Source organism: Prosopis cineraria, unplaced genomic scaffold (assembly GCF_029017545.1).
Source record: "Prosopis cineraria cultivar Desert tree isolate PC_DT_omini unplaced genomic scaffold, ASM2901754v1 PC3, whole genome shotgun sequence".
NCBI classification, from domain to species: domain Eukaryota; kingdom Viridiplantae; phylum Streptophyta; class Magnoliopsida; order Fabales; family Fabaceae; genus Prosopis; species Prosopis cineraria.
Window position 1 is genome coordinate 37,033,052 of NW_026555334.1, and position 24,331 is coordinate 37,057,382.

A 24,331-nucleotide genomic window follows, 5' to 3' on the forward strand; every position below is an offset into this window, starting at 1 on the left:
TATCTGTGTAAATCTTACATCGTACACGGTGCTAACATCCACGTTATAAACATATTCAGAACATATTTGAAAAATTATTGAAAGCCATTTAACCAACGTAATCCATGCTTGTTTTTAGCTTTGATCAAATGGATTTTTGCTTTGCTAGCTAACAAAACGGGGCATCTCCATATTTTCTTCAGCAAATGTTTTTTTTCCCCCTTAGGAGCAAATGTTTTGATCTAAGTTTCTCTTATGGAGAAGTGACCATTTTTAAAAAATGATTTGATTTTGTCATAAACATAACTTTATTTATATTATTTATCTTTATTTTATTATAAATGTTTTCCCAACTATTTTAATTTTACATTTTTTATACATTTTTATTATATATATTATTCAAAATAATTTTTTATATTATTTATAAATTTTTATTTAAAATTTTTATCACATTATTTAAAACATTTTTAATATATTACATTTATATAATAAAAAATATAAATTATTATAAATTAATATCTTTTTTTATAATTATATATTTAAAAGTATAGTTCACTATATATAATTTAAATTATTTTTAACTTATCAGACTGATTTTTAAAAAAATATATTTAAACATAAATTTATTTATAACAGTTGATTTTCATTAAATTAATTTTTATCAAATTAATTTTTGATAAATTAATTTTTGGTCAATAAAAAGCGGCACACGCACTAAATGATTATATTTGTGAATACAATATATAACCACGTTCACGTTAACGTCATCATCATGCATCCAATCAAATAATTGCATACTCTTTAATAATCTGGTTCGGCGCGTTTCTTGGAGTCCTTAACAGACGACAATATTGCCACGCCATCAAATCAAATCAAACCCGCTCATCCTTACTCTCTAATTTTATGAACGACGCTGAATTTGGGCGGTATTGATTCCTTTGCTGTGATTCTCTTCAATTCCTGCTTTCTTTTTTGGCCAGAATCTTCAATTCCTGCTTTCACAAATTAAACTATGTTTTTAAGACATAATTTAGTATAACTAGACAATAAATCTCACACGTTACATAGAATTTGAAATGAACTTTATTGTTTATGATATGTAAACAACTTTTTATAAATTACATCGAAAAAGTCAGATGAAGTGTTTTGATTAACAGCGTCAGGGTGGGGACAGGAAAACGTTTACCTGGCCAAAGTCGACCACAAGGAACGCTGTAGGAAACATTATCACAGTGCATGCCAAGTTCTTCTCTTTTCTAATCTTTTTTGTTTTTTGTTCTAAACCGAATCACAGTGCCAATTAAGTTCAGTCGTCTAAACTCATCACCTCCATTCTCCTTTCATTCACGTCTAGTGAACACCTTAATTACGTCGCTTTACCAATCATACACACGGCATGAAATCAAATAGCTGAGATCAGAGCAAGAACTTTTGAATTTTGAGAGTTGAATATTCGATTTCTGTCTTCTTCTTCGTTAAATCTCGTTTCTTTGGTATTTGCCCTTGTTCATCACACATAGCTAGCTCACCCAACAGACAGCAAATGGCCCACCAGATTTTGTCCACATATATTATTCCGCCATTTTTATTCCTTCCACTAGCCTCCTCCTCGTTTAATTAATGGCAACTTTCTTCTTCCCCACCTCCAGACCTCGACCTAGAAAAGTTGCAACCATTTTTATCAACATCTCCTCTCTCTTCCTCCTCCTCTTCTTTCTTAAAGCCTATCTCTGTCCCTCCAATTCCAATCACGCTCTCAACCAGCATTTCCATGGCCCCGCTGCAACCATCTTTAACCGCGTTCCGACTCTGCATGACCTCCAAACTGATGAATGTGCCGATCTCCACGAGCTCTCAGACCATATTTCAAAGTGCTCGTACGTCAAGACCAATCTCAACTGCTTTTCCAGGGGATACATAAATTATCTCCAGATCTTTTACTGCAATCTAGGCGGATTTCCAGTTCTGGGCTTTGCTCTGCTTGCTTTATGGCTAGTGGTACTGTTCTATCTCTTGGGGGACACAGCTTCGAACTACTTCTGTCATTCCTTGGAAGGTTTGTCCAATATCTTGAGGCTATCTCCCACCATAGCTGGAGTAACACTGCTTTCTCTGGGAAACGGTGCGCCTGATTTTTTTGCCAGCGTTGTTTCTTTCACAAGATCCAACGGCGGTGCCGTCGGCCTCAATAGCATTCTTGGAGGGGCTCTTTTTGTTTCTTGCACGGTTTTGGGGATTATAAGTATTCTGGTTAGCCCAAAGGAGATTACAGTTGATAAGGTTAGTTTCATTAGAGACGTTGGTTTCCTCCTATTTTCTCTGTTTAGCCTATCGGTCATCATTTATGTCGGCAGAATCAACTTGTGGGGTTCAATCTGCTATATTTCTACCTACTTCCTTTATGTTTGTGCCGTCTCAGTTCCTCATTTTATAAACAAAAGGGAAAAGAAAGAAGAAACTGCACTGTTTTCGGACGAATTGGCATTGGCAGAGTCTGCCGTACCAATGTTGTGCTCTATGAACAGTGAGAAAGAGAAAACAGAAGTGGCAGAGAAAGCAAGCGCTGCTGAAGATGAAACGCAAGATCCGCAGAGTCTTGGCAATGCTTCGCTCAATTGCAATTACCTAAGCAAGTTTCTAAAAGCACTAGAGCTACCCCTTTCATTGCCAAGAAGACTGACAATACCTATTGTGAGTGAGGAAAAGTGGTCGAAGCCATTTGCAGTGATGTCTGTCGCCTTAGCACCACTAGTATTCGCGGCTGTTTGTGATACCCAGCTGGAATACGCGAGTAAAAAGAGCAACTTGATCAAGTACTTGCCAGCTGCCATAGCTGGTTTTATTCTGGGGTGCACAACATGTGTGAAGACGAAGAGTTCAAGCCCACCAAGAAAGTGTTTGTTTCCTTGGCTAGCAGGGGGATTTGCAATGAGTATAATATGGACTTACATTATTGCAGAGGAATTGGTTTCCCTCTTGTATTCACTGGGGAACATAATTGGGGTGAGCCCTTGCATCCTAGGACTAACTGTCCTAGCCTGGGGTAATTCATTAGGGGATTTGATAGCAAATGGCGCAATGGCTCTAAATGGTGGTGAAGATGGGGTCCAGATAGCCATATCAGGTTGCTATGCAGGTCCCATGTTCAATACACTAATAGGTTTGGGGTTGCCTCTTGTTCTATCAGCATGGTCTGAATATCCATCATCTTATGTGATTCCTGAAGACCATTCCCTGTACGAGACTCTTCTGTTCTTGACGGCGGGGCTGCTATGGGCACTTGTGATATTGCTCAACAAGAACATGAGGCTGGATAAGGCATTAGGGGCAGGCCTTTTGGCCATATATCTCTGCTTTCTCTTCATCAGGATCGCCACAGCCATTGTTGTTATTAAATTATAGCGCTGCTTGCCTTGAAATGGTTGTTTTTTTTGTATGTACTTCTCCATGTTCTGCAGCTCAATTAAAAATGTGGCGATCTTGTAAATTTCATTGTCGTTATATAAGATGATCACTACAATAATAATAAAAAATGTGATTCCCTTCAAAGGTCAAGGCTCAAGCCATGCTTAGGCATCTTTTTCTATGTCAGATTATCTATCAGATGGTGCAGCCATGAATTGCCATCAAAGCTTCGCCAAAGGGACAGTCTTGAACGTTCCAAGGTTTATTAAGCAAAGCAAGGCTCTTCATCATCGTCCCTTGTTTGGCACCAAGCTAATGGGGACGTATTGTCATTGCTATCATCGATCAATTTCCAATTGGGCACAAACAACTCATGAATACATGATTAATATGCAAGCGTCGATGGGAGCTAGACAAGGACAGATACGACAAAGTTTCCGGCAAACGCAGAGGTAGAATGAAAAAACCGGGGAAAAGAAACGTGAAAGTTGAAAGCCGTAGAATCCTTAGTAAGCACTAACCATGAACAGGCTCTCTCTTGATTGTTAATGTGGGGAAATGTACGTCCTTGATGAAGATGATGATGATAAAGCAGAATTGATGAAGGACCTTCTAGCCTGCAGAAGGACCAGCAACCATACCGTCAAGGACCACTCCATATGTCGTATGTGCCTTGCCTTTCTAAATCACGGTGGTCCATATTTACCCCACCTTCCTTTTACTTTTTGTCCAATGCAATTCCATAGATTATTATGCATAACTAGTGCAATTCTCATTTGTCAAACGAATTCTGAAGAATGAGTTTCATCTAAAAGTCTGCTCTTTGACGAAGTAATGGACGGTAGCATGGATAACTTACTCCAATATTAATTGGTTGACACACTAAATCTAAATGATATAATCGAAACTAGGTGTTAAATGTGTGCGTGTTCTAGAATCTAAAATGAGCTGTAATGTCTATATAACTCATAAATAATATAATTTTCTATTAATTATATTAACTGAAACCGTTGATAGCGATATTAATATGAATTGATGGGCCAAAAAAAAAAAAAGATACTAATACAGATTATACATTGATATTGGAAGGACACAACGTGGCCAGCTAAAATGGTTAGCTTTTAAGACCTTGTACTGACAAAATCAGTCATTGGTGCAACTTGCAAGATATATTTATTTTAATTTTTTGATTCAAGTATAATTCAGGAACCATGAAAACACGTGTACATGTCTTTATAAGAAAGAGGAAATCAAATTTAAAATGAAAAATAATGACATAAACACTCCCTTATATATTTTTGCATGATTTTCATAGTGGAAGGGAAGTGGAGTAGGCAGTGTTTTCTTATCAAGTACAGCTTATTGTTGATTTTTCTTTAAATATTTGTTCTTTGAGGAAGGAGTGAACAGTAGGAAAAACAGTTGGCCAAAAAGAACAGTAGGAAAAACAACCTGCTCTAATATTACTTGTTGACATGCTACTGAATCCAAATGATATAGTTATTATTAAATTTATAGTTTGTATTATAAATATTATATTATGGATGTTCATAGCTCAAAGCTCTTAAGATTTTTTTTGTCCTTAATATCTTAATGAATGACATAAAAAGAGTTTCCTATTATTAGTAACCTATAACTTTTAAAAATTACATAATGTACCATTATATGTTTGTTTGTAACTTTATAATATTAGGATATGATTTGAATGATTGTGGGCTTATAAATAAAAATTATATTCAAAATATATGCACAGAAGTGAATAAAAATTCTCTTCATTTATGATATTGTTTTGTTCTTCTCTGCCATTCATAGTTTCATACCAGCCATAGTTTATATTAGCTTGTGCATTTTACATGTTTTAGGATAGTCAATCATGTTAATGAAAAATTATGAATAATATGATTTTCTACCGATTTTTTATTATTTACATACTGGATTGGTATCATTGATAATGACATCGATATGGATCATATATTAATACTAAAAAGGACATGAAGAGGCCGACTAAACTGACCAGCTCTAACAACTTCATTGACTAGCTCAGAAAACACTCTTCGCACTAACAAAATCCAGTCATTAGCGCAGCTTGCAAAAGATATTTTTTTTTTTATTTTTATTCAAGTATAATTCATAACCATAAAAAATACTAATTTTAGTTTACATTTTTTATATTGCGTATTCTAAAGGCATCCTTGCTTCTAAATCAAGATTTGTAGTGACTTGGACATACTCTTTCCCCTGTATTAAGGAAAAACAACAGTTACGTCTCAAGATATAAATTTAATTATAATTAGATTTTAGATAAAATAATGTATGAAATAATTTGTAAATATAAGCTAAGACTGTTCTAAGTCGAGAATTATATTTAAAATTTAAACAGTTTAAATTAATAATTTAAATGCTTTTTTAAAATCATAACCTAATTGTCCTTTTAAGAGTTATTACAGCATCTGGCAGGATCACCGTTGAAGCCTGACCAGACAAGCGCTTGCCCCATTTCTCTGATGATCAGACAAGCGTACCCAACGCACGAGATATTACAATAATATTGACGATGATCTGGGCAATCTTATCCATCCAGTGTAGGCAAAAAAAAAAAAGTGTGGAGATGAAGATATTAACGCGAGGGCGAACGAGTGATTGGGAAGCTACGCAAGAAAGTGAATAGTCAAAAACTGATTAGTGCACGCATGTGTTTCGTGGCCGCGAACTACGGCCACCGGTTCCAATAATTGTACTGCAATTAATAATTAACCAAAGGACGTAAAGGCGGGGACGTGAAAGGGACCATTTCTTGGTTCAATCAATCCAGAGACGCCAGTGAAATGAACATATGCAATATGCACTATAAACAAACAAAGAGTGTCGTTTGGAAATTGGGTAAACTCCAATCAATCTTGGGCTAGCGTGACCACCACAACATGTTTTTTCTTTCTTTTCTTTTGTTTTTTTTTTGGGTGCATCTTTTGCCAAATATATTGTTGAATCTAGATAATCAGTATCACCGGAAATGCTACGGTTATTCCCAGAAAAAAAAAAAGAAAAAGCCTGGTAGTGTGCCGACCTTCCTTCCCACTGTTGAGGAAGAATTAAATACTCCACTTTCCTTATATATACTAACTTTCGGGACCATTGTTCTCAGTGCAGTAAATGAATTTGTTTTAGTCATAGATTTAATTAATGTTCATGATTAAGAAGTGGAGGAAAAACGATGATAATGAACCTCTCTCTCCTAAAGTTAAGGGTTTCACTATCCATGCATCCACATTCAGTGTTCATCACTGTGATGAGCATATTGAAAGTGCTCATCAGAGTTACGAAGAATCCTAACCATCCATTTCAATCTAAATTGATTCCTACCGTATATTTAAATTAATTTTTAAATATTTTTAATACTATATTTATTAAAATAAAAATAAAAATATGAAAAAATTTAATATTAAATTAAAATTATTTAGAGTACATTTAAATGGTTAATTTTAAAATTTATAAATTTTTTAATATTAAATTAAGTCATCTAAATTGTCTAAAAATTATTTGAACAGTCAAATTATAAAATTATAAAAAATTAATCTTAAATTAGACTGCTAGATTAAATTCATACTAGCTGGATTGATAATTAAAATTTTAAAATTTTTTATATTAATAAATATGATATTAAAAATATTTAAAAATTAATTTAAATAAACAACATGGATCAATTTCAATTGAAATGAAGAGTAAAGATTGCTCTTGATCCTTGATGAGCACGCACTGCTCATCACTTGGAACGAGTACCGAATGCAAATCACATTGTCCAGAGACATTGATATTAGAAAAAATTACTTTTAACATGTTTCAACAAAATTAAAAAAAAACTTTTAAATTCATCGATTTGTTCTGAAAATTTAATTAGTACCTCTATAAAATGTAGACACATTAATAACATACTATATTCTCTCAGTAATTCTCCCTTAAAAAAAAATCTTTTTTATGCTTTATAAATAGAGCAGGGGGAGTGCTTCCTAAAATTCCTCCAGCTCCTTAACTCATCAACATGTGGAGTACGGGCACAGCGGTTGTTGACTAATGACATTCTAAATGCAACTAAATAAAGGGTTTGAAAAATATTAAAAAGTGAACATGAGCAACACTATATAGCATACTGTATACAGGTGATGCAGTTCGTGGATATATCATCTCTCTCCAGCTAAAACCAAGTGAACATCTCATCTGTTAAACAGTGAACTTTACGGTATTACTGCCGCTGTCCAAAGGAAAAGCGGTGGCAGTTACACAACCAACAAATGTTCAGTTACATATAATAAGTTCCAGAAAACTGTACAGAAAATATGTCAGTTGCTTAGTAGCTTTTTTTCTTTTTTCTTTTGGTAATCAGTTGCTTAGTAGTTGCTTAATTAAAGTGATTCAAATCATCTTTTAAAGAGTAGGGCTCACGTATCTAGGAGCTGGAGAGGCCCGAGTGTCTGAACCAGCCTCAGAAACACTGAAACAAAGTAAATAACCAAAAGCCCACCACCCAATACTCCGTCAAGCCTCATACCCCTCGCTGTCAAAACCACAAGAGCCCAGGCCAATCCACCTACCAGAAATGCCAAAGTCTCTAACAGATATGGATCTCTGGGAATCACAATAGAAGACGGGTATTCTGACCAACTTGAGATTATGAGACATAAGCCCAAGCCCACCAGAGTATTAAAGATGGGGCCTGCATAACAACCAGATATTGCTGTTTGAGCACCTTCTGGTCCACCATGTAAAGCCACACTTAAATTTGTCATCAAATCACTAATTGAATTTCCCCAAGCAAGAACTGTTAGCCCCAGTATTGGAGGACTTATTCCACATATATAGCCCAGTGAAACCAACAGAGCCACCAATTCCTGAGCTGAAATGTAGCTCCAGGTCACACTCATCACAAAACCTCCTGCAAGCCATAGGAACATGCATTTCTTTGGTGGGCTTGACTGCTTGGTTGTGAAAAACACAGTTATCCCAAGTATAACCCCAATCAATAATCCAATTCCATAAACTGTTAGGCTTGTGTTGACTGTAGTGTCTCCCTCACAAGAGATCCACAAGGCAGATAACAGAACAGGTGCTAGTACAACTGAAGAAATTGCAATGGGCTTAGACCACCTCTCTTCACAAACAACAAGAATTGTCAATCTCCTGGGCAAGTAAAGAGGCATCTTCAGGATTGAAAGTGACACTGTACATGCTGGAGATCTCATACAGCAGCAAATTTTCTCAATTTCCAAGCAACCTTCTTGAGAACTTTCTTCTGCACTTTCAGGTGACCCATTTTCCATGCCACTGAGAAGGGACACACTCAAGTCACTGCTATAACTTGAATTACTATCCCTTTCGGTATCACCACAAACGCCTTTCCATCGTGTAGATGAAATATAAACAATAACTGCATAAACTATATACAAGGAAGAAAAGCATATTGCCCCTAGAACGTTGATCTCACCGCTGATAAGAATGGTAAACAAACAAAGCAGGACCAAGAGAAGAAAACAAACATCTCGAATAAAAGCAGACTTTTTAACCTGAATTCTCCTGTGCCGTACCGAAATGCTCACTATTCCTGCCACGACACAGGACACAAACGAAGCACCCCCGAGTACTGTGTTGAAGCCAACGCCGCTTGTACCGCTACTTTTGAAAGAGACGAGACTGGCGAAAACGTCAGTGGCTCCATTACCGAGAGAAAGAAGCGTCACCCCGGCAATTGTAGGGGAAAGCTTCAGTGATTTTGATAGGCTTTCAAGTGAAGGACAGAAGTATTCAGAAGCCGTATCAGCTAGCAGATAAAACAGAACAAGAAGCCAGAGGAACAGAAGAGCATAGCCCAACAACGGGAATCGCCCAAATTTGCAATAGAAAAGATAAAGGTAATCAATATAGCCCTGTGAGACGCATGGATTATTGGATTGAAGGTACAAACATTTGGCTCTGTAATCGTCCAGTCCCACGAAGTTGTGGCAATTCTGCTGTGTCCCACCACGGAATGAGGCGGCTCGGTGGCTAAGAACAAGTTCTGTAGAGTGCAAATGGATAATCCCGAACACGCAAGCTAGTAAAAGGAACGAGACGTTCAAGAACAAAATATAACCCACGCGATTAGACACGGGAACTACGGTATCCATGGGAGATTGATATTCAAACTCGTGTACAGAGAAAAGTGGAAACTAATCAAAGAAGCGAGCATAATGGAGCAAGATGATCAAAATCCCTTGAATCATGGAAACGACAACCAGCCATATCAGAAATTAAAGATAAAAAAACTTAACTTCGAGATCACTGCTTTATATCTGATCAGAAATGATGGTTCTCCTGATTGGCTTGTGAGTTGCAGAGTAGAAGGGAATCGTACTATGTCTAGCGACGGAGGAATCAACGAAATAGTAGAGGAAGAAGACAAGTCACTGCCAGAGTCACACTAAACTCCTCGACTAAAAAAGCATCAGAATACAGGGATATATCATGATGGTTCGAAGGAATACACACGCGGCTTTAGAAGAAGAATCGCCATCACGGTGTTGGGGCATGACGAGTAAAGGAGGAGAGAAAGAGACAAGCACTAGTCAGCATCACGAGACTATTAGCAATTGAGCATACATCCACAGAACTTGGGGTAGCTTTTCACATCAAGGGCTTCATCTGACGTGGCTGCCGCGTGCACAAAGCAGCTTGGTCCTTTGTGAACATCATTTTTAAATTTACCAGTTGGGTACTCGGTTTCCACTGTCCTGACCTGAGCTGCTCTTCATTTGATGACGTTGTACAGTAAGCAGATAACTTGGCGCACATAATGTTTGATTGGAGGAAAGGATGCTCCCTCTCCTTATTTTATTTGAAAAAGTGGAGCGGAGCCGACCCCTCCAAACCCTCCCCTCTAATTGGAAGGATTGGGAGGGGAGGGTATGATTATGTTATTCAATGATTAATTTATCCTCTTTTTTAATTATTACTTTTTATCTTTTAAAATAGTTTTGATAGTAATTGGTTTTTAATAATATATTTAATAATGATAATTATTTTATATATTTATAATTATATGTTAACAATATTTATAACTATATTTTATTAAAAAATAATGTTAATAATATAAAAATAAAGTTGTTTATATGTAATTATTTTTTCTTTCCTCTTCTCTTAAATCAAATTAAATAAGATAACATTAAAATCTTATCTCCATTTTCCTTATGTTAAATCAAACACATTTTTAGTGGCTCTTATTTTGATCACGCTATTTGCATTCCCGAAGAAGGCTGATCTGATCGTAATCACACGGTTGCTGGCGTTCAGCGAATTGGTTGGCCCGTCGCGATCACCATGGCGTGTAACCGAATGTTAGCTTCCCAAAAACCTATGAAGTAAAATCTTCAACCATTGTCTAACAATCATATCAAATAAAAATAAGGTCATTTACGCGTGAGAGAGTAAATTTGCCTTTAAAAAAGGATCGACGGGGAGGGAGTCGCGTAATTAATGTACGCACACGGTACCTGCTTATTTGCAAATTGTTGCATAAACTTAAGGGGGGAAATTTTTGCGTGGATTGATTGTTAATATTTGTTATACATTATTTATGATTTATCTAATAAAAATATATCATGTTGAGCCAACTCAATTTAATAAAATCTAATATATTATTATTTTAATAATTTTATTTTTAGAATAGGGTGTCTTTATTAATTTTTTGATTTGTCTCCCCCTCTATCATTATCAGGAACAAAATTAATTTATATTTATAATCATTTCAGATAAAAAAATTTTGGACAAGTTATAATAATGTGATATATCAGTTCATGCAAGAATTTTTTCATACAGAACCCCCAGGAGTATTTCCTAGCCTTCAATTATCAATTATTGATAAATGACTTTCAATAAAGGAGATTCTTGTATCTGAATTTACAAATAAAGGGTAAAAAAATAAGTTTTACCAAAAAAAGGGTAAAATATAAGTAAAACACTCTCCGTTCAATGAACAGCTGCGATGGCCATGTGTGAGACATGTTTATTGATCTGCTCAATGAACAAGGGATGGATGGTGAAATACAAATTCATTGAGTTGGATAATAAACATTGGGATTGATGTCAAATAAATCGTGGAATAATAATTAACTTTTGTAATTGGAGGTAATTTCCACAAACATGTCATCTTAAGGAGCGACGCCACATCAGCGATATGATCTATTGGCCAGGGGATCAATTGCAAGGGTCCCAGTCCTAGATCCTCATGCGCCAAAAATGGGAAGCTGGCAACCGAGAAGCTCAAATTCCAACGAGCGATTCGTCCAATGCCTCAGGAACGAAGGAAGGAAGTGGCTTGCTCTGACTCTGAGCACTCTAACTTCTGGTTCTGTAAGTAAATTGGGCACTAACTGGATTATCAGCAGCTTTGAAATGCAAATGGCATCTTTAACATTGCTTCGTCGGTCGAATGCTCCGCAAATTTCAGTGACTTTGAATTCCGGGCTTCGTTTTGAAAGAAGCTTCTTCCCCATTAAGGTGCACGACGGCGCCGCTTCTCCCAGGTCGGTTATCAACTTATCATTTCCCCTTCATTCTTTTCATGTAAGCGATTGTGTCTTGTGACGAAGTCATGGGAGAATTAGGCACTTTTAGATGCTATTAAATATATGGGACTTCATTATTCTATTGACTGAAGATTGAACCGGAAGCTGTTAGGGCGAACTCTCAATTTGAACTCCATCTAGGTTGATTTAGTATATCCTTAGTCTATTGAATGGATAACTATGGTCAAGAATTTTAAGGAAAAAATAAAAGGAAAGGAAAGTTCACTCCGCTGTGGCCTGTCTCATTTGTCCACGGTGGACAAAATCATATGAAGATTGTCAACAATTTATAAACAACGTTAAAATTGAAGAATCGAGTTAAAAAAAGAGGGGGGGTGGGGAATTGAGAAGTCTGCTCTACTGTGAAGGCCAATTTGGAAACAGTTCCCGTTGCAGTGATTGCCGATGTCAAGCGAAAGTTGCTATTCTTGTCACTGCTTGTGCCTCGTTTAGGCTTTTGGCCAGTGCGGTGACACCCTATTGGGAAACGACGGCATTATCGTTGAAGTTGGCTGCCTAGGTACCATGCTATTTTTTTGTTCAAACAACCTTATCTTGAAAATATCAGGAAATCATTTCCCTCCTGATCCCATGTACTCATTCTTGAAATGAAATATAAACCATTTAAATTAAATTTAAATGATTTAAATTTAAAGTATTATTATATTATTATATATTATATTTATTTTAAAAAAATTATTAAAATTATAAAATAATTTTAATAAATTTTTTATTTTTAATAAAATCTAGATTTAATTTAAAAATTTTAATTTAATATTAAATTTTTTATAATTGATATATATTAATGATTCAAAAGTATTCTATATAATGCAGAGTATATTTGGATAATCAATTATAAAAATTTTAATATTAAATTAGACCCTCTAAATTAAATCTAGATTAGATTAAAAATAAAAAATGTATTAAAATTATTTTATAATTTTTATAAATTTTTTTAATAAATATAATATATAATAATACTTTATTTAAATTTAATCTGAATTATTTAAATTATATCTCATCTTGAGGATGGTGCTCATCTTTGGAATGAGCATGAAAACTGGACCCAAAATATCAGTGCTTTTTCTTTTTAATTAGTTCCAATTGCATTTCTCATGTAATACATCTATTATATCTATTATATATAATATATAATCTATAAAAAAGTCATACTCCCTCCATTAAAAAAATAAAATATTTTTAATTGAATTTCACCCCAATAAAATAGTTATCTACTTTCAAACTAACCCTATCTTTTCATATTTATCCCTACTAAATATCTTACAACAAATATAAAGTTATTATATTTTTGAAAAAAAAAGTAATTATTACACTTCAAAAGACTAAAAATGTCTTATATTTTTTAACATTCAACTTTTTAAAAAATACCTTATATTTTTTTAACGGAGTGAGTATAAATAATTTTTACTAATTTCATTAATATCAATACAACAAAAGCACAATGAATAAAAGGAAATGAAATTTCAAACATAACCCTTAAATAAAAAATAAAAAGTGAGCAAATTATATAATATTATTTTTTATTTATCTCCCTCTCTTGCTTTGCAAATGTAGAAAAGCAAACCATATTGTGGTGGGAGGTGAAAAAGTGAAATAAATGAAAAAAAATTTTGAATACAAGGCCACGGATGACTCATATTATAAAAAAAAAAAAGGTCTAATCATGTTTATAGTCAAAAGACTTCTACAATCTTACAGAGGAATATCATAGATTGTAATAATAAAAATATCATTTCGAGTCCGATGCGTTAAGCGATCCCCGTTCATGGACATGTAGCAGGGGATAAAAAAAAAAAGTCAAAGTTACGGCACTTTAAAAGAGAGTTACATTGTAGCCATAAAAAAAAATAACACAAAACAAAATAAAGAAACAAAAAAGGGCCACTAGTGAATTTTCCATCATGAAAAATATTTACTTCTCTTTTGATTTAAACACTATAGTCATCTGGGAGAATGAGAAAGACAACGAGGACAACGAAATAAATGGATGGATGGAGTTGGGCAACAACATTTTCTTAAATTTAAATGCTCTTCCCATGTGAAAACTTCTACTTAGACAGCAATCAAAGCAAACATGAATATCTTGCAATGAATGAAGAAAGAAACAGTAAAGACATATATATATATATATATATATATCTTTACTTCCACCCCAAGAGTTTTGACATCAACATGAGAGCCATGCCATAATAAAACAAAAATTTATACCTTTGTTATGTTAACACTGTAAAATCGAGGCTGCAGGGACCATGTGGTAAATAAAATATTAGGATTGATACGTCAGATAAAATGAAAAGGACTGTAATGAACAATATAATGAAGTAATTTGATGATAGAAAAGAACTCTCATTTTCTTATTGTCAATAATTTATAAAAAAGATGTTGTTGAGGAATAATTATGAAGTTCATGATAAACCATACACAGGGATGATGAGAAGGAAATTCCTTTCCACTTTTGTAACCAGTGACCGAACAGGGCAAGTGCTTTGATTTGAACCTATGATCTCTAGCTGCATCCACCGATCAGAAGGAAGCCCTGATTCTTGTCCTTTTGATCCTTCATTTTACAAGATTCAAATATTACAAGGCTTCGCTGTATTTTGATCTCTAGCAAGTTCACATGAAAGTTGTACATGATTTAGAGATGTTGCCAGTAATTTTTTCCTGTGTGAAGCAATGCGCTTTAATTTTTAGAAGTTAGGATCTACTTTATCAAAGCTAAAGATTGTAGTAAGTTCTTGCTTTGATTCGATGGTGAGTAAATTTGATCTCCCTATGGGATTCTAGCAATTTGCCTTCGGGAAGAAGAAACGGAAGAATCAGTGGTCATTTAAAACGTGATTTCAGGCTACTCTAGCCTGAATTGTGTTGCGTGAGCTATGTACATTTCACCTTTTATACAAATTCATTACAGTCCTTGCAAGTTGCAACAATGTGCCAATTTCAACGGTTTCATGGGACTATGATAAGGAACCTACATTAGTAAGATTAGAATCTACGAAAGACACAAGAATGTTTGCTATGCTCGAGCTCTTTGAAGCTGCTGCAACCGTAGCGGGATTGTTGAGTCAAATCGATTGTTCTGTGGATTCTCTGCGTAAGCTACGTAGTAAGCTGAAACGCATGCTTGTGGCCAGGCCATAGCCAGCCGGCACTGTAAAAGACATTGGTACCACTACTAGCATGAGTATATGGGGCGGACTCACATAAGTGATGCTAAAGAAATAACGAAATGCATGTAAAGAGACTCACCATGAAGTAGCCAATCAAGAAGGCATAAATGGACACTTCTGCAGCATAGTTCTTGTGAATTAAAAGGGTCCATATTCCACTCATCAGGCTACTGATAGCACCCCCTGCCACCCCACAAAGGAAACAGAATGATCCTGTGAGATCTGAGTCTATCAGTTGCTCCAAACCAACCCTATTGAACATCTCCCATGTATCAGAGGATGACTGCACAAATCCCTTGTTATAGATTCCAACATACACAAAACCCCATCGATTGCCACGTCTTACAAGAGTAGAAGCAATCCCCATGTAGCAACTAACGCAGGAGAACATGAACTCATCTGTGTCTCCTCCAGCCAGACTCATGGATCTTGCAAAACCTCGAAAGAGTCCAATTAGAGGCACAAGGATGGAGCCAATGGAAACACTACCAGTTAAGTACTTGGTTGTGTCATGGAATGCCACTCTTGTGTCCATGTGTACTCCACAAGCAAAATTCATGTACATGACCCTTGAGACAGAGACTTGCAGCACGTTCTTCAGAAACTGCATAGTCCATCCTAGGCTCAGCAGGATCACCAAGATGAACAAAGCGGACAACTTGGTTTTGCTTTCAATAGCTTTAGACCCTCCTATCCCAGCAACCAGGAAACAGCAATAAAGAATACCAGTAAGGATTAATGAGAAAACCAGCCCCATAATTCTAGCAGGAGGAAAAGTTAAGGAGATTGATAACAATTTGTTGGCATATTCAAATCTGGGACTGACCCAACAGCCATAAAGAGACAGTATCAATGCAGAAACCAAGGCAACCACACCAGCTACCATACTAACTGCAGATTCAATGTACACAAACATAACGCCAACTGCTAGTGTAAGGAGGGGACTCAGCCAAAATGCTGCCTTGATGACCTTTGAGGGCCTGCGCGCTGTGATCCATTGACATGTAAAGGCAAATACTCCGGCACTCGCTGTTGAAGACAGAAGCGGAGGGTACCACCTTGAGGGGTGGAATTGGTGGTTGCGAGAGGCAGAGATTAGGCCGTAGGTAGTCAAGAAGATTATCAAGACTGTGATTAACATTAAGTGTGAGTAGAACAAAATTTCGAAGACCCTCCTCGAGATCTGCCCCGCCACTGTTCTGTTTGGAAAGACAGGATCTTGATCCTGCACCGGAGAATTATCAAGTTGACTGGCGAAATTTTCATTAAACAAATGGATGGGTAACAAATGCAGAGGCTATCTCTGATCATATTAGTTTCACTCAGATACAACCAAGAAATGGGTGTCTCGGATGCAGAGAAGCTTGCTTTGAAAGAAACAGAGCAAAAGGGAAAAAAGAAAGAAAGAAATCAAGAAGCTGTTTAGTTGCAAAGCAAAAAAAGCTTGACGGGAAAGAAAGATACAGAGAGAGAGAGAGGAGATAACCTGGATGGGGTTTGTGTGGGGAAGCCTGTCTTCTTGAACTCGAACGTGAATGCTGCGTGTATATCTGGTATCATTGAAGTAGCTCAAAATGGTCATGCTGTCAACTGTGGTTATTTTAATCATCACAGTGTTCCATTCAGGCTTTTATATATGGGGTTTTCTTTCACTTTCTTGGGGTCTACGATTCAATGAGGCGCTTAGCACGATGGAAATTTCCTGGTGCCTTGTGGTTTGAAATGACAGATTGTAGCAAACCAGAAGAGACTAAGTCCATCTTTCTTGATTTTCCTATCGGTGTAAGCTATGCAAATCAATATCAAGTGGGGAGGTGGGATTAGGGGTGGTTGTAATTCCGTACTATAGCCATTGTGTGCTGACATGGAGGTGGATGATCCGTCTTCGTGACGTTCTCTAGAGGGTCCCTTCTCCTTTTCCCCTTCGAATAGTGCCCTCCTCTTCCAGTGGTTGTTGTCACGTGATACCGTTGGATTATTCGCCAGGAAAAACGTTGCGGCTTTGAATACGGAGAAATACGAAGCAAAAAAAGTGAAATAGAGAAAGAATATTATTTATTGTTGATTATTGATATACCGCTTTTCAAAAGAAAAAACAAAATTTAAAGGGGTTGCGTGTTTATCAGTTCGACTGCTAATTTTTTTTTTTTTTTTGGTCCTCCTCCAGATGATACGGCAGAAAAAGGAAAAAAAACAAAAACAAAAAAAATTGCAGATTTGCAGGGTTGAAAAAGAGTCAGATTTTTTTTTTAAAAAAAAAGTTGACAATATGACATGTAAAGTAATAGCTTCATATGACCGCTTGAGTTAATTTATTTGAAATTCGAAATACCAAGCACAATGAGCCTATTTTGTGAGATTATTCAAAATTCAACCTACGTAATGCTTGAAAGAGAGAAGATAAAGTCTGGAAGCTAGCTTGACTGTATTACTAATTAATTGGCCACCACCTTGACAATTTGAGTTTGCTTGATTCAATTAATTATAAGTCTGCTTGAAAATCTCATCAAATTTTTACTTTTGTCAGCTTAATTTGCAGTTTATACATAAGCAACATGTTCGAATGGTCATACATACATACATGTATGCGCATCTTGTATTCTCTAATTAATCAACAAATAGAAACATCATTGATATTAATATAATAAATAAACTATAATCCCGAGGTCAATCAACATCAAAAGATAATAAAAATGAAGAATTTGGATCAAACGAAAAATCTCAGAGATTACCTTTTTTTTTTTGGTCAGAAGTCAAGGCTGACTTAGCTTGTTTATGCAATGCCTTACTATCTGTTTGCATTTTATATTATGTTTTATTTTATAAATTATGTTTAGTTTCGTCTTATACAAGTAAAAATGATTTGCTTCTTCCTCAAGGCAGCCTATCTATATTTGCCCCCTTTTTTTTGGCCAGAATCTATATCTGCCTCTTCGAGAGAATCATGAAATGAAAAAACAATATTCCTTTTTATTTATGATTGTTCCTTACCTCACATTAATAAGCAATATTGACTTATGAACATATAGCGTATTGTCACGGGTGATATTTTTATGATCGTGTAGAGATCAATGTAATGAACGATTCGCTGGTTAGCCTCGCACAATATGAGTAAAGGGGGCGACATTGACATTGGAGGTGTTCTGCCTTAGTCTTCGGGCTAAGTGCACAACTGGTCGGGGGCTAGTGTCGCCTCCCTGATGAGTCCATAACAGGGCGAAACCAGTGAAATTCGTATGTGGTAAGGCTTGTCTCGGGGAGTATGGAATGCTCGAGACGCCGCACGGGCGCCGTGTGTTGCGCCAGACTCTTAGCCCGTGACAGTATGCTTCCGAGCTAAGTACGACTTTTAATAATAAAAAAATAATAATAATAGTAACTGTGGTCATGTGGCGGCGATATTTTAAAAAGGCCACGTCCACAATATATAGTATTCTTTTATTGTGTATGTTTAAGTGATGATTAAGGTTTCTGGTTGAAAATGTTGGTGAAAAAAAATAAAATGTTAATGACGTGCGTAGGTCTCCTACATATTAGGCATAGCGCATATTAAAAAAGTGATATATGACGAAGAAGAGAATATAAAAAATGAAACTTTCGAAATTGAGAATACATCACATCACTTCCATAAAATTTATTTCTCGAGAAAGAAAGAAGATTTGATTTTTTGTAAAAAAAAATCAGAAAATAGAAATAAGACTTTACAAACATTTATGAATCTCAATTTTAACAAATTTGTTTTATAAAATATATGTACATAGTTGTGCGCGCGCCCTCCATTTAAATGAGAAAAAAAAAGGAAAAAAAACTCTTAAAAATGATAAAATTTCTATTTTTAAAAATTTCTCTCTAAAATTTTTTCTCTTCCATATGTTTTTCTCTCCATTCCTTTCATCCACACCAAACTGTGTGGTGGGGGAGAATGGGAAGTATGTTGGATTAATGTGTGAAGCCTTGTCCTAATCCTCATGGAAAAATGAAGAATTTTCGCTTTTAACTTATATTTTTTATAAACAAAATCAATTATTTTAATAAATATTTATTAAATATTTTTTACATCACCCTTCATAATTCATATTAACAAGAAATAATTAAGGTATGGTTATGTTAATTAATAAAGAATATTTTACTTTATTTTTTTTATTTCAGACATAATTATTATAATTAATTAATTTTTTTAAACAGTATGATGTAATTTCTTTTTCTTTGCATATAGAAATGGTGGGAGTATGTAGCTATTTCATTGAATTTGAATACATGTTTCCAAAGTTGAGTTCTTTAAAACAACAAAAGAAAAAGCCTCTGATTGGAATGTTTGCTTTGCTTTCTATTGACAATTATGAGATAAACGTGGCCGAAGAAAGCGGACTGACAACCTGAAAAAAAAAAAAGAACTAACAACCCTTAAAAAAAAAAAAGGACATTCAATGCCCCAACAAAATTCTAGTCTCTGAACATGGACGGACATGTTTGTCACTTTCACAATGTATTTAGTATTGACTTTATATGTTCCTCAGTTTTTTATTTTTATTTTTAAATTTATGATTAATCGTAAACATGTTTTTTATAGTTCAAATCGCATTTTTTTATTTTACTATATTTTATTATATATATATATATATATATATTTCAGGAAGATTGAAATTCAATTAAATATCAAAGTTCTAAAGTAGCCTAAAGAACTTATAAAAGATGAGCGCATACTATTCTACTTAAAAATATGCATCAAATTCATTTATAAGTGACAAAATTGATATTTTTTTGTCAATAAATTACATCAAATGCATAATATAGGACAAAATCTGTTGCTTAAGATGCTAAATTTCTGTTGCGATTTTAAATACGCATATATTATCAGACGAACCACAACTAAAAAAAATCTGATATTAATTTCTAAACAGATATTTAAAGGCTTAGAGTTCGGAACTCCACAGGTGGGGAAAAAGAAAATGGAATCCATGTCTGTTATTTCTTGGGGAAATAAAAAAGGCCCCGGGCGTGCTCCATATGTGGGTGTTTGTTCCTGATTCTTATTTCACACGAGTCGACTTTCAAACTTCTGTTCATCTCATGCAAAAATGGGCCAAGCCCATTTAATAGGCCATGTTGAGAAGCCCACACTGGCACCTTTTCTTAAAATACAATCCATGAATACCTGAATAGAAAACATGTTGCAATTTAAAAAAAAAAAAACAACTAAATAATGAAAACTAGGTGACTTTGTGCAACATCTTGAATTTTTATTCTTGGATTAAGTAAAATAAACAAGGTTAAATAAGTAAAATTTAGTATCAATTAATTTAAAGATGGTTTGAAATGGCTAATAAACTTATTGGATTTGCTTACAGCTTATGGATAAGATTTAGTAAAGTTTTGGGCCACTTGAGCTCAAATTAAAGGATTAAATTTGAGCTGGTCATTTTGTGCCATTCACTATGGCTAATGGCACAGCTTGCCATGATGAACAAGAAAAATATTAAGCCATAAACTTGCAAACACAAGTTGCAGAACAAGAGAAAAGAAAGAGAGGGAGCGATGGAAAGAGCAAATGCTCTACTAAGGCATGGAATTTCTAGCTCTTAGGAGGTATTTGAGCTTGTTTCCACCTATGTATGTCTCCCCTACTTTTTCCTCTTCTCTTTACACAAATTTGGAGTAAGGTTTAAGGTTCAAGGATGCTGATTTTCAAACTTAAGGCTATAGATCCGAACTCATTGATTTAAATGGGACTAATGGCAGTTATTTGACTTATCTAAATCTAGTTTTGAAAATAATGAGGTCAGGAGTTTAGGGCTAAGGTTTTGGATGGACCCTAGTTACTTTAAGGAGAAATTTGGATTATAAAATGTTATATTAATGATTATTTGAGTTAATAATTATTTAGGTTGTAGTTGAAAAAATGGATTATTAAATTGAGCAAATTATTAGTTGGAAGTTTATTTTAGATAATTATTAGTTCTTGGTGGTTGTTATTAATTGTAGACTAACCTTGCAAAGCATTAGAGAGCTTGAATTTAGCTTGAAAGCAAGTAAATTCTTAGGGGATAACCTTTGAGCCTTTAAAGATTTGAGGTACTAAGGTATTCTATTGTGTGTTATTGTTTGTTAAATTATTATGGGTGTTTGTTGATGTAAGTTTTCATTTTAGGTCTAAACACATTGATATAAGTTATCATTGGATACATGATGTTTTGGATGCTAAGTTGCTAGATTTGGTAAAAATTCATACTGATGAAAATGTTGTTGATATGTTGACTAAGGTAATAACAAGATGGAAGTTTGACGCTTGTTGTAAGGTCGCTGAATTCACAGTAACTCCACATAGTCGTAAAGAGGAGATATGTTAGGTTTAGGCTCCCTTCCTATATAGAGAAAGGCCAATATTAAAGTCCATTGTAAGTTTCATTAAGTAAAGTGGAGAGGGGTCAGATTAGGCAATGTGAGAGAGGTCATATTCAGTTTTATGTACAACTATTTGAGAGAGAAGAGAGAGAGTCATTTTCACATATTTACAAAAAAATCTTGGTGAATCGGTGTTTGTAGATTATTTCATCACAGGATCGAGATGAAATTTAGTAAGCTAGTTTGCAACATCCAATGCATAATTTTCAATAGTGAGATCATTGATTCATTGCTTGGTGTGAGTGATATTCTATTCATACTACAGCTTTTATTTTGGTGTTTTTTCATCTTCTTTGTACTCTTTTATAAGCCTATTGATTTGGTGTTTTGATTGGTTGGTTGTACTAGTTTGTGCATCTGATTGAGACCATCTTGTATCTTATTTTGATCATAATAGAGTTTTTCTTCATTAGTCTGGATCCAGACCCATGATTTTTACCTTTACATTGAGTGGTTTTCCACGTTAATAATATATGGTGTCTCTGATGAAATTTATTTTATTTATTTTTCTTTCACATATTTGTTAAATTTATTGGCTTGTACTTTTTTCTCATTATATTGGTATCAGAGCCTAGTTGCTAGGTTGTTTGAATTGCTTGAATGATAGAGTCAAATACAAATAGGATGGTCTCTTTAAATAGAACTAATTATCATTTGTGGAAGGGCAAGATGAAGGATTTTCTATTTGTGAAGAAAATGCATCTTGTATTTGCTACTTAAAAGCTTGATTCTAAATCTAGTAAAAAATGGGATTTCGAGCATTAACAGGCATGCGATTTCATTTGATAATTTGTAGAAGATAATGTTTATAACCACATTGCTAATGATATACATGCGAAAACCTTATGGGAGAAGATTGAGTCCTTGTATGCCACTAAGTTAGGAAATAACAAATTGCATTTTTTTTTTATCACTTGAATGAATTTCAAGGGCTCCTAGATCAATTGTCAATAATGGGTATCAAGTTTGAAGATGAGATTTTAAAACTATGGCTTTTGAACACTTTACTTAAGTTTTGGGAGACATTTCAAATTTCTAAAACTAATTTAGCTCTTAATGGTATTATCTCCTTGCAAATTGCAAAGAGTGGTACTCTTAATGAAGAGATAAGAAGGAAGGCACAAGGTTCTTCATCTCAATACGAGGTGCTTGTCATAGAAAATAGGGAGAGAAATCAAAAAAGAGAACTGAAAGGTGGTAGAAAGAAGAGCAAGAGTAAGTCTAAATCCAAATACAAGAATGTAGAGTGTCATTGTTGTCACAAGACAGGGCATATTAAAAAGAATTGCTTTTAATGGAAAAAAAAGAATAATGGTAAGAAGGGTAAGCTGAATGACAAGAGCTAAGATGATGATGAGCATACTGCTACTAGTGATGATCTTGTTCTTCTATGTGATTATGACACGGTTAATCTTGTATCAGATGAGAGTATGTGGAATTGTAGATAATACATAGTGGTGCTACATTACATGTTACATCAAAGAAGGAGTTCTTTACATCTTACACTCTTTGTAAATTTGAGGTGTTAAAGATTGGTAAATGATGGCCTGTCTAAGGTGATTAGTGTTGGTGATGTTTGTTTGGAAGTCAACATAAGTGTAAAGATACTTCTTAGAGAAGTCAAACATGCTCCATATGTTCGTTTTAATTTGATCTCTATTCAGGTACTTAATAATAATAGTTTTAATAACTGTTTTGGCTTTGAAAAGTGGAAACTCGCTAAAGGTAACCTAGTTGCGGCTAGAGGAGAAAATTTCTCTAAATTGTATTGGACAAAAGCTTTGGCCGCTAAAGATAGTGTGAATGCTATTAATGTGGAGGCATCGAATTTGTGGCACCGAAGGCTTAATCATTTTAGTGAAAAAAGGTTGAATTGCTTAGCCAAAAAGGATGTACTTCCTGGGATAAAGAGTGTAGAATTGGAGAAATGTTCTCATTGCATGGCAGGTAAACAGACTAGAGTGTCTATTAAGATGCATCCTCCTTTAACGAAGTTAGAGTTGCTTAACTTGGTGCATTTTGATATTTGTGGACCTTTGAAGGTAAAAACCTTTAATGGTTCTCTCTATTTTGTTTCCTTTATTGATGATAGTTCTAGGAAGCTTTGGGTCTGCACTTTGAAAACATAAGACTAAATGCTTGAGCAGTTTAAAGAATTTCAACTTTAGTTGAAATGAAATTAGGTAAGAAGCTTAAGTGCATTCGTACTGATAATAGTGGTGAGTATTGCAGACCATTTGATGCTTATTGTAAGCAATACGATATTAGACATTAGAAGACTCCTCCTAAGACTCCACAACTTAATGGTTTAGCAAGGATGATGAATAGGATGTTGATGGAAAGAGTAAGGCGTATGCTTTCTAAAGCAAAGTTACCCAAACATTTTTGGGGTGAGGTATTGCACACAATTGTGCATGTTATCAATTTGAGTCCTACAATTATTTTGAATAGTGAGATGCCGGATAAAGTTTGGTATAGTAAAAATATTAGTTATGATCATCTACAAGTCTTTGGTTATAAAGAATTTGTACATTTTCAAAGGATGAAAGATCTAAGTTGGATGCAAAGACAAGGCAGTATATCTTTATTGGGTATGGTTAGGATGAATTTGGCTACATGTTGTATGATCTTATTGAGAAGAAGCTTGTTAGAAGCTGTGATGTGCAGTTTATAGAAGACTAGACTATTGATGACATTGATAAGGTGCAGAAGACTACACTTGGAAAAGGTGATAATCTAGTTGATTTTAACCAAGTGAGG

General features: G+C 34.8%; 3 protein-coding genes across 3 annotated transcripts; 1 reads left to right on the forward strand and 2 right to left on the reverse strand.

The window, feature by feature from the left end:
- Positions 1-1,319: 1,319 nt before the first annotated feature.
- Positions 1,320-3,528, forward strand: LOC129304369 (cation/calcium exchanger 1-like). The gene has a single exon (XM_054943994.1). The coding sequence runs from the start codon at positions 1,600-1,602 to the stop codon at positions 3,379-3,381; it is 1,782 nt and encodes a 593-aa protein (XP_054799969.1). The 5' UTR covers positions 1,320-1,599; the 3' UTR covers positions 3,382-3,528.
- A 4,069-nt stretch (positions 3,529-7,597) lies between these two features.
- Positions 7,598-9,976, reverse strand: LOC129304370 (cation/calcium exchanger 2-like). Its single transcript, XM_054943996.1, has one exon. The coding sequence runs from the start codon at positions 9,537-9,539 to the stop codon at positions 7,818-7,820; it is 1,722 nt and encodes a 573-aa protein (XP_054799971.1). The 5' UTR covers positions 9,540-9,976; the 3' UTR covers positions 7,598-7,817.
- A 4,439-nt stretch (positions 9,977-14,415) lies between these two features.
- On the reverse strand, positions 14,416-16,953 carry LOC129304371 (protein PNS1-like). The gene is made up of 3 exons (XM_054943997.1): positions 16,656-16,953; positions 15,249-16,394; positions 14,416-15,150 (listed from the first exon to the last, which is right to left on the reverse strand). The coding sequence occupies exons 1-3, from the start codon at positions 16,776-16,778 to the stop codon at positions 15,016-15,018; spliced, it is 1,404 nt and encodes a 467-aa protein (XP_054799972.1). The 5' UTR covers positions 16,779-16,953; the 3' UTR covers positions 14,416-15,015.
- Between the last annotated feature and the right edge of the window lie 7,378 nt (positions 16,954-24,331).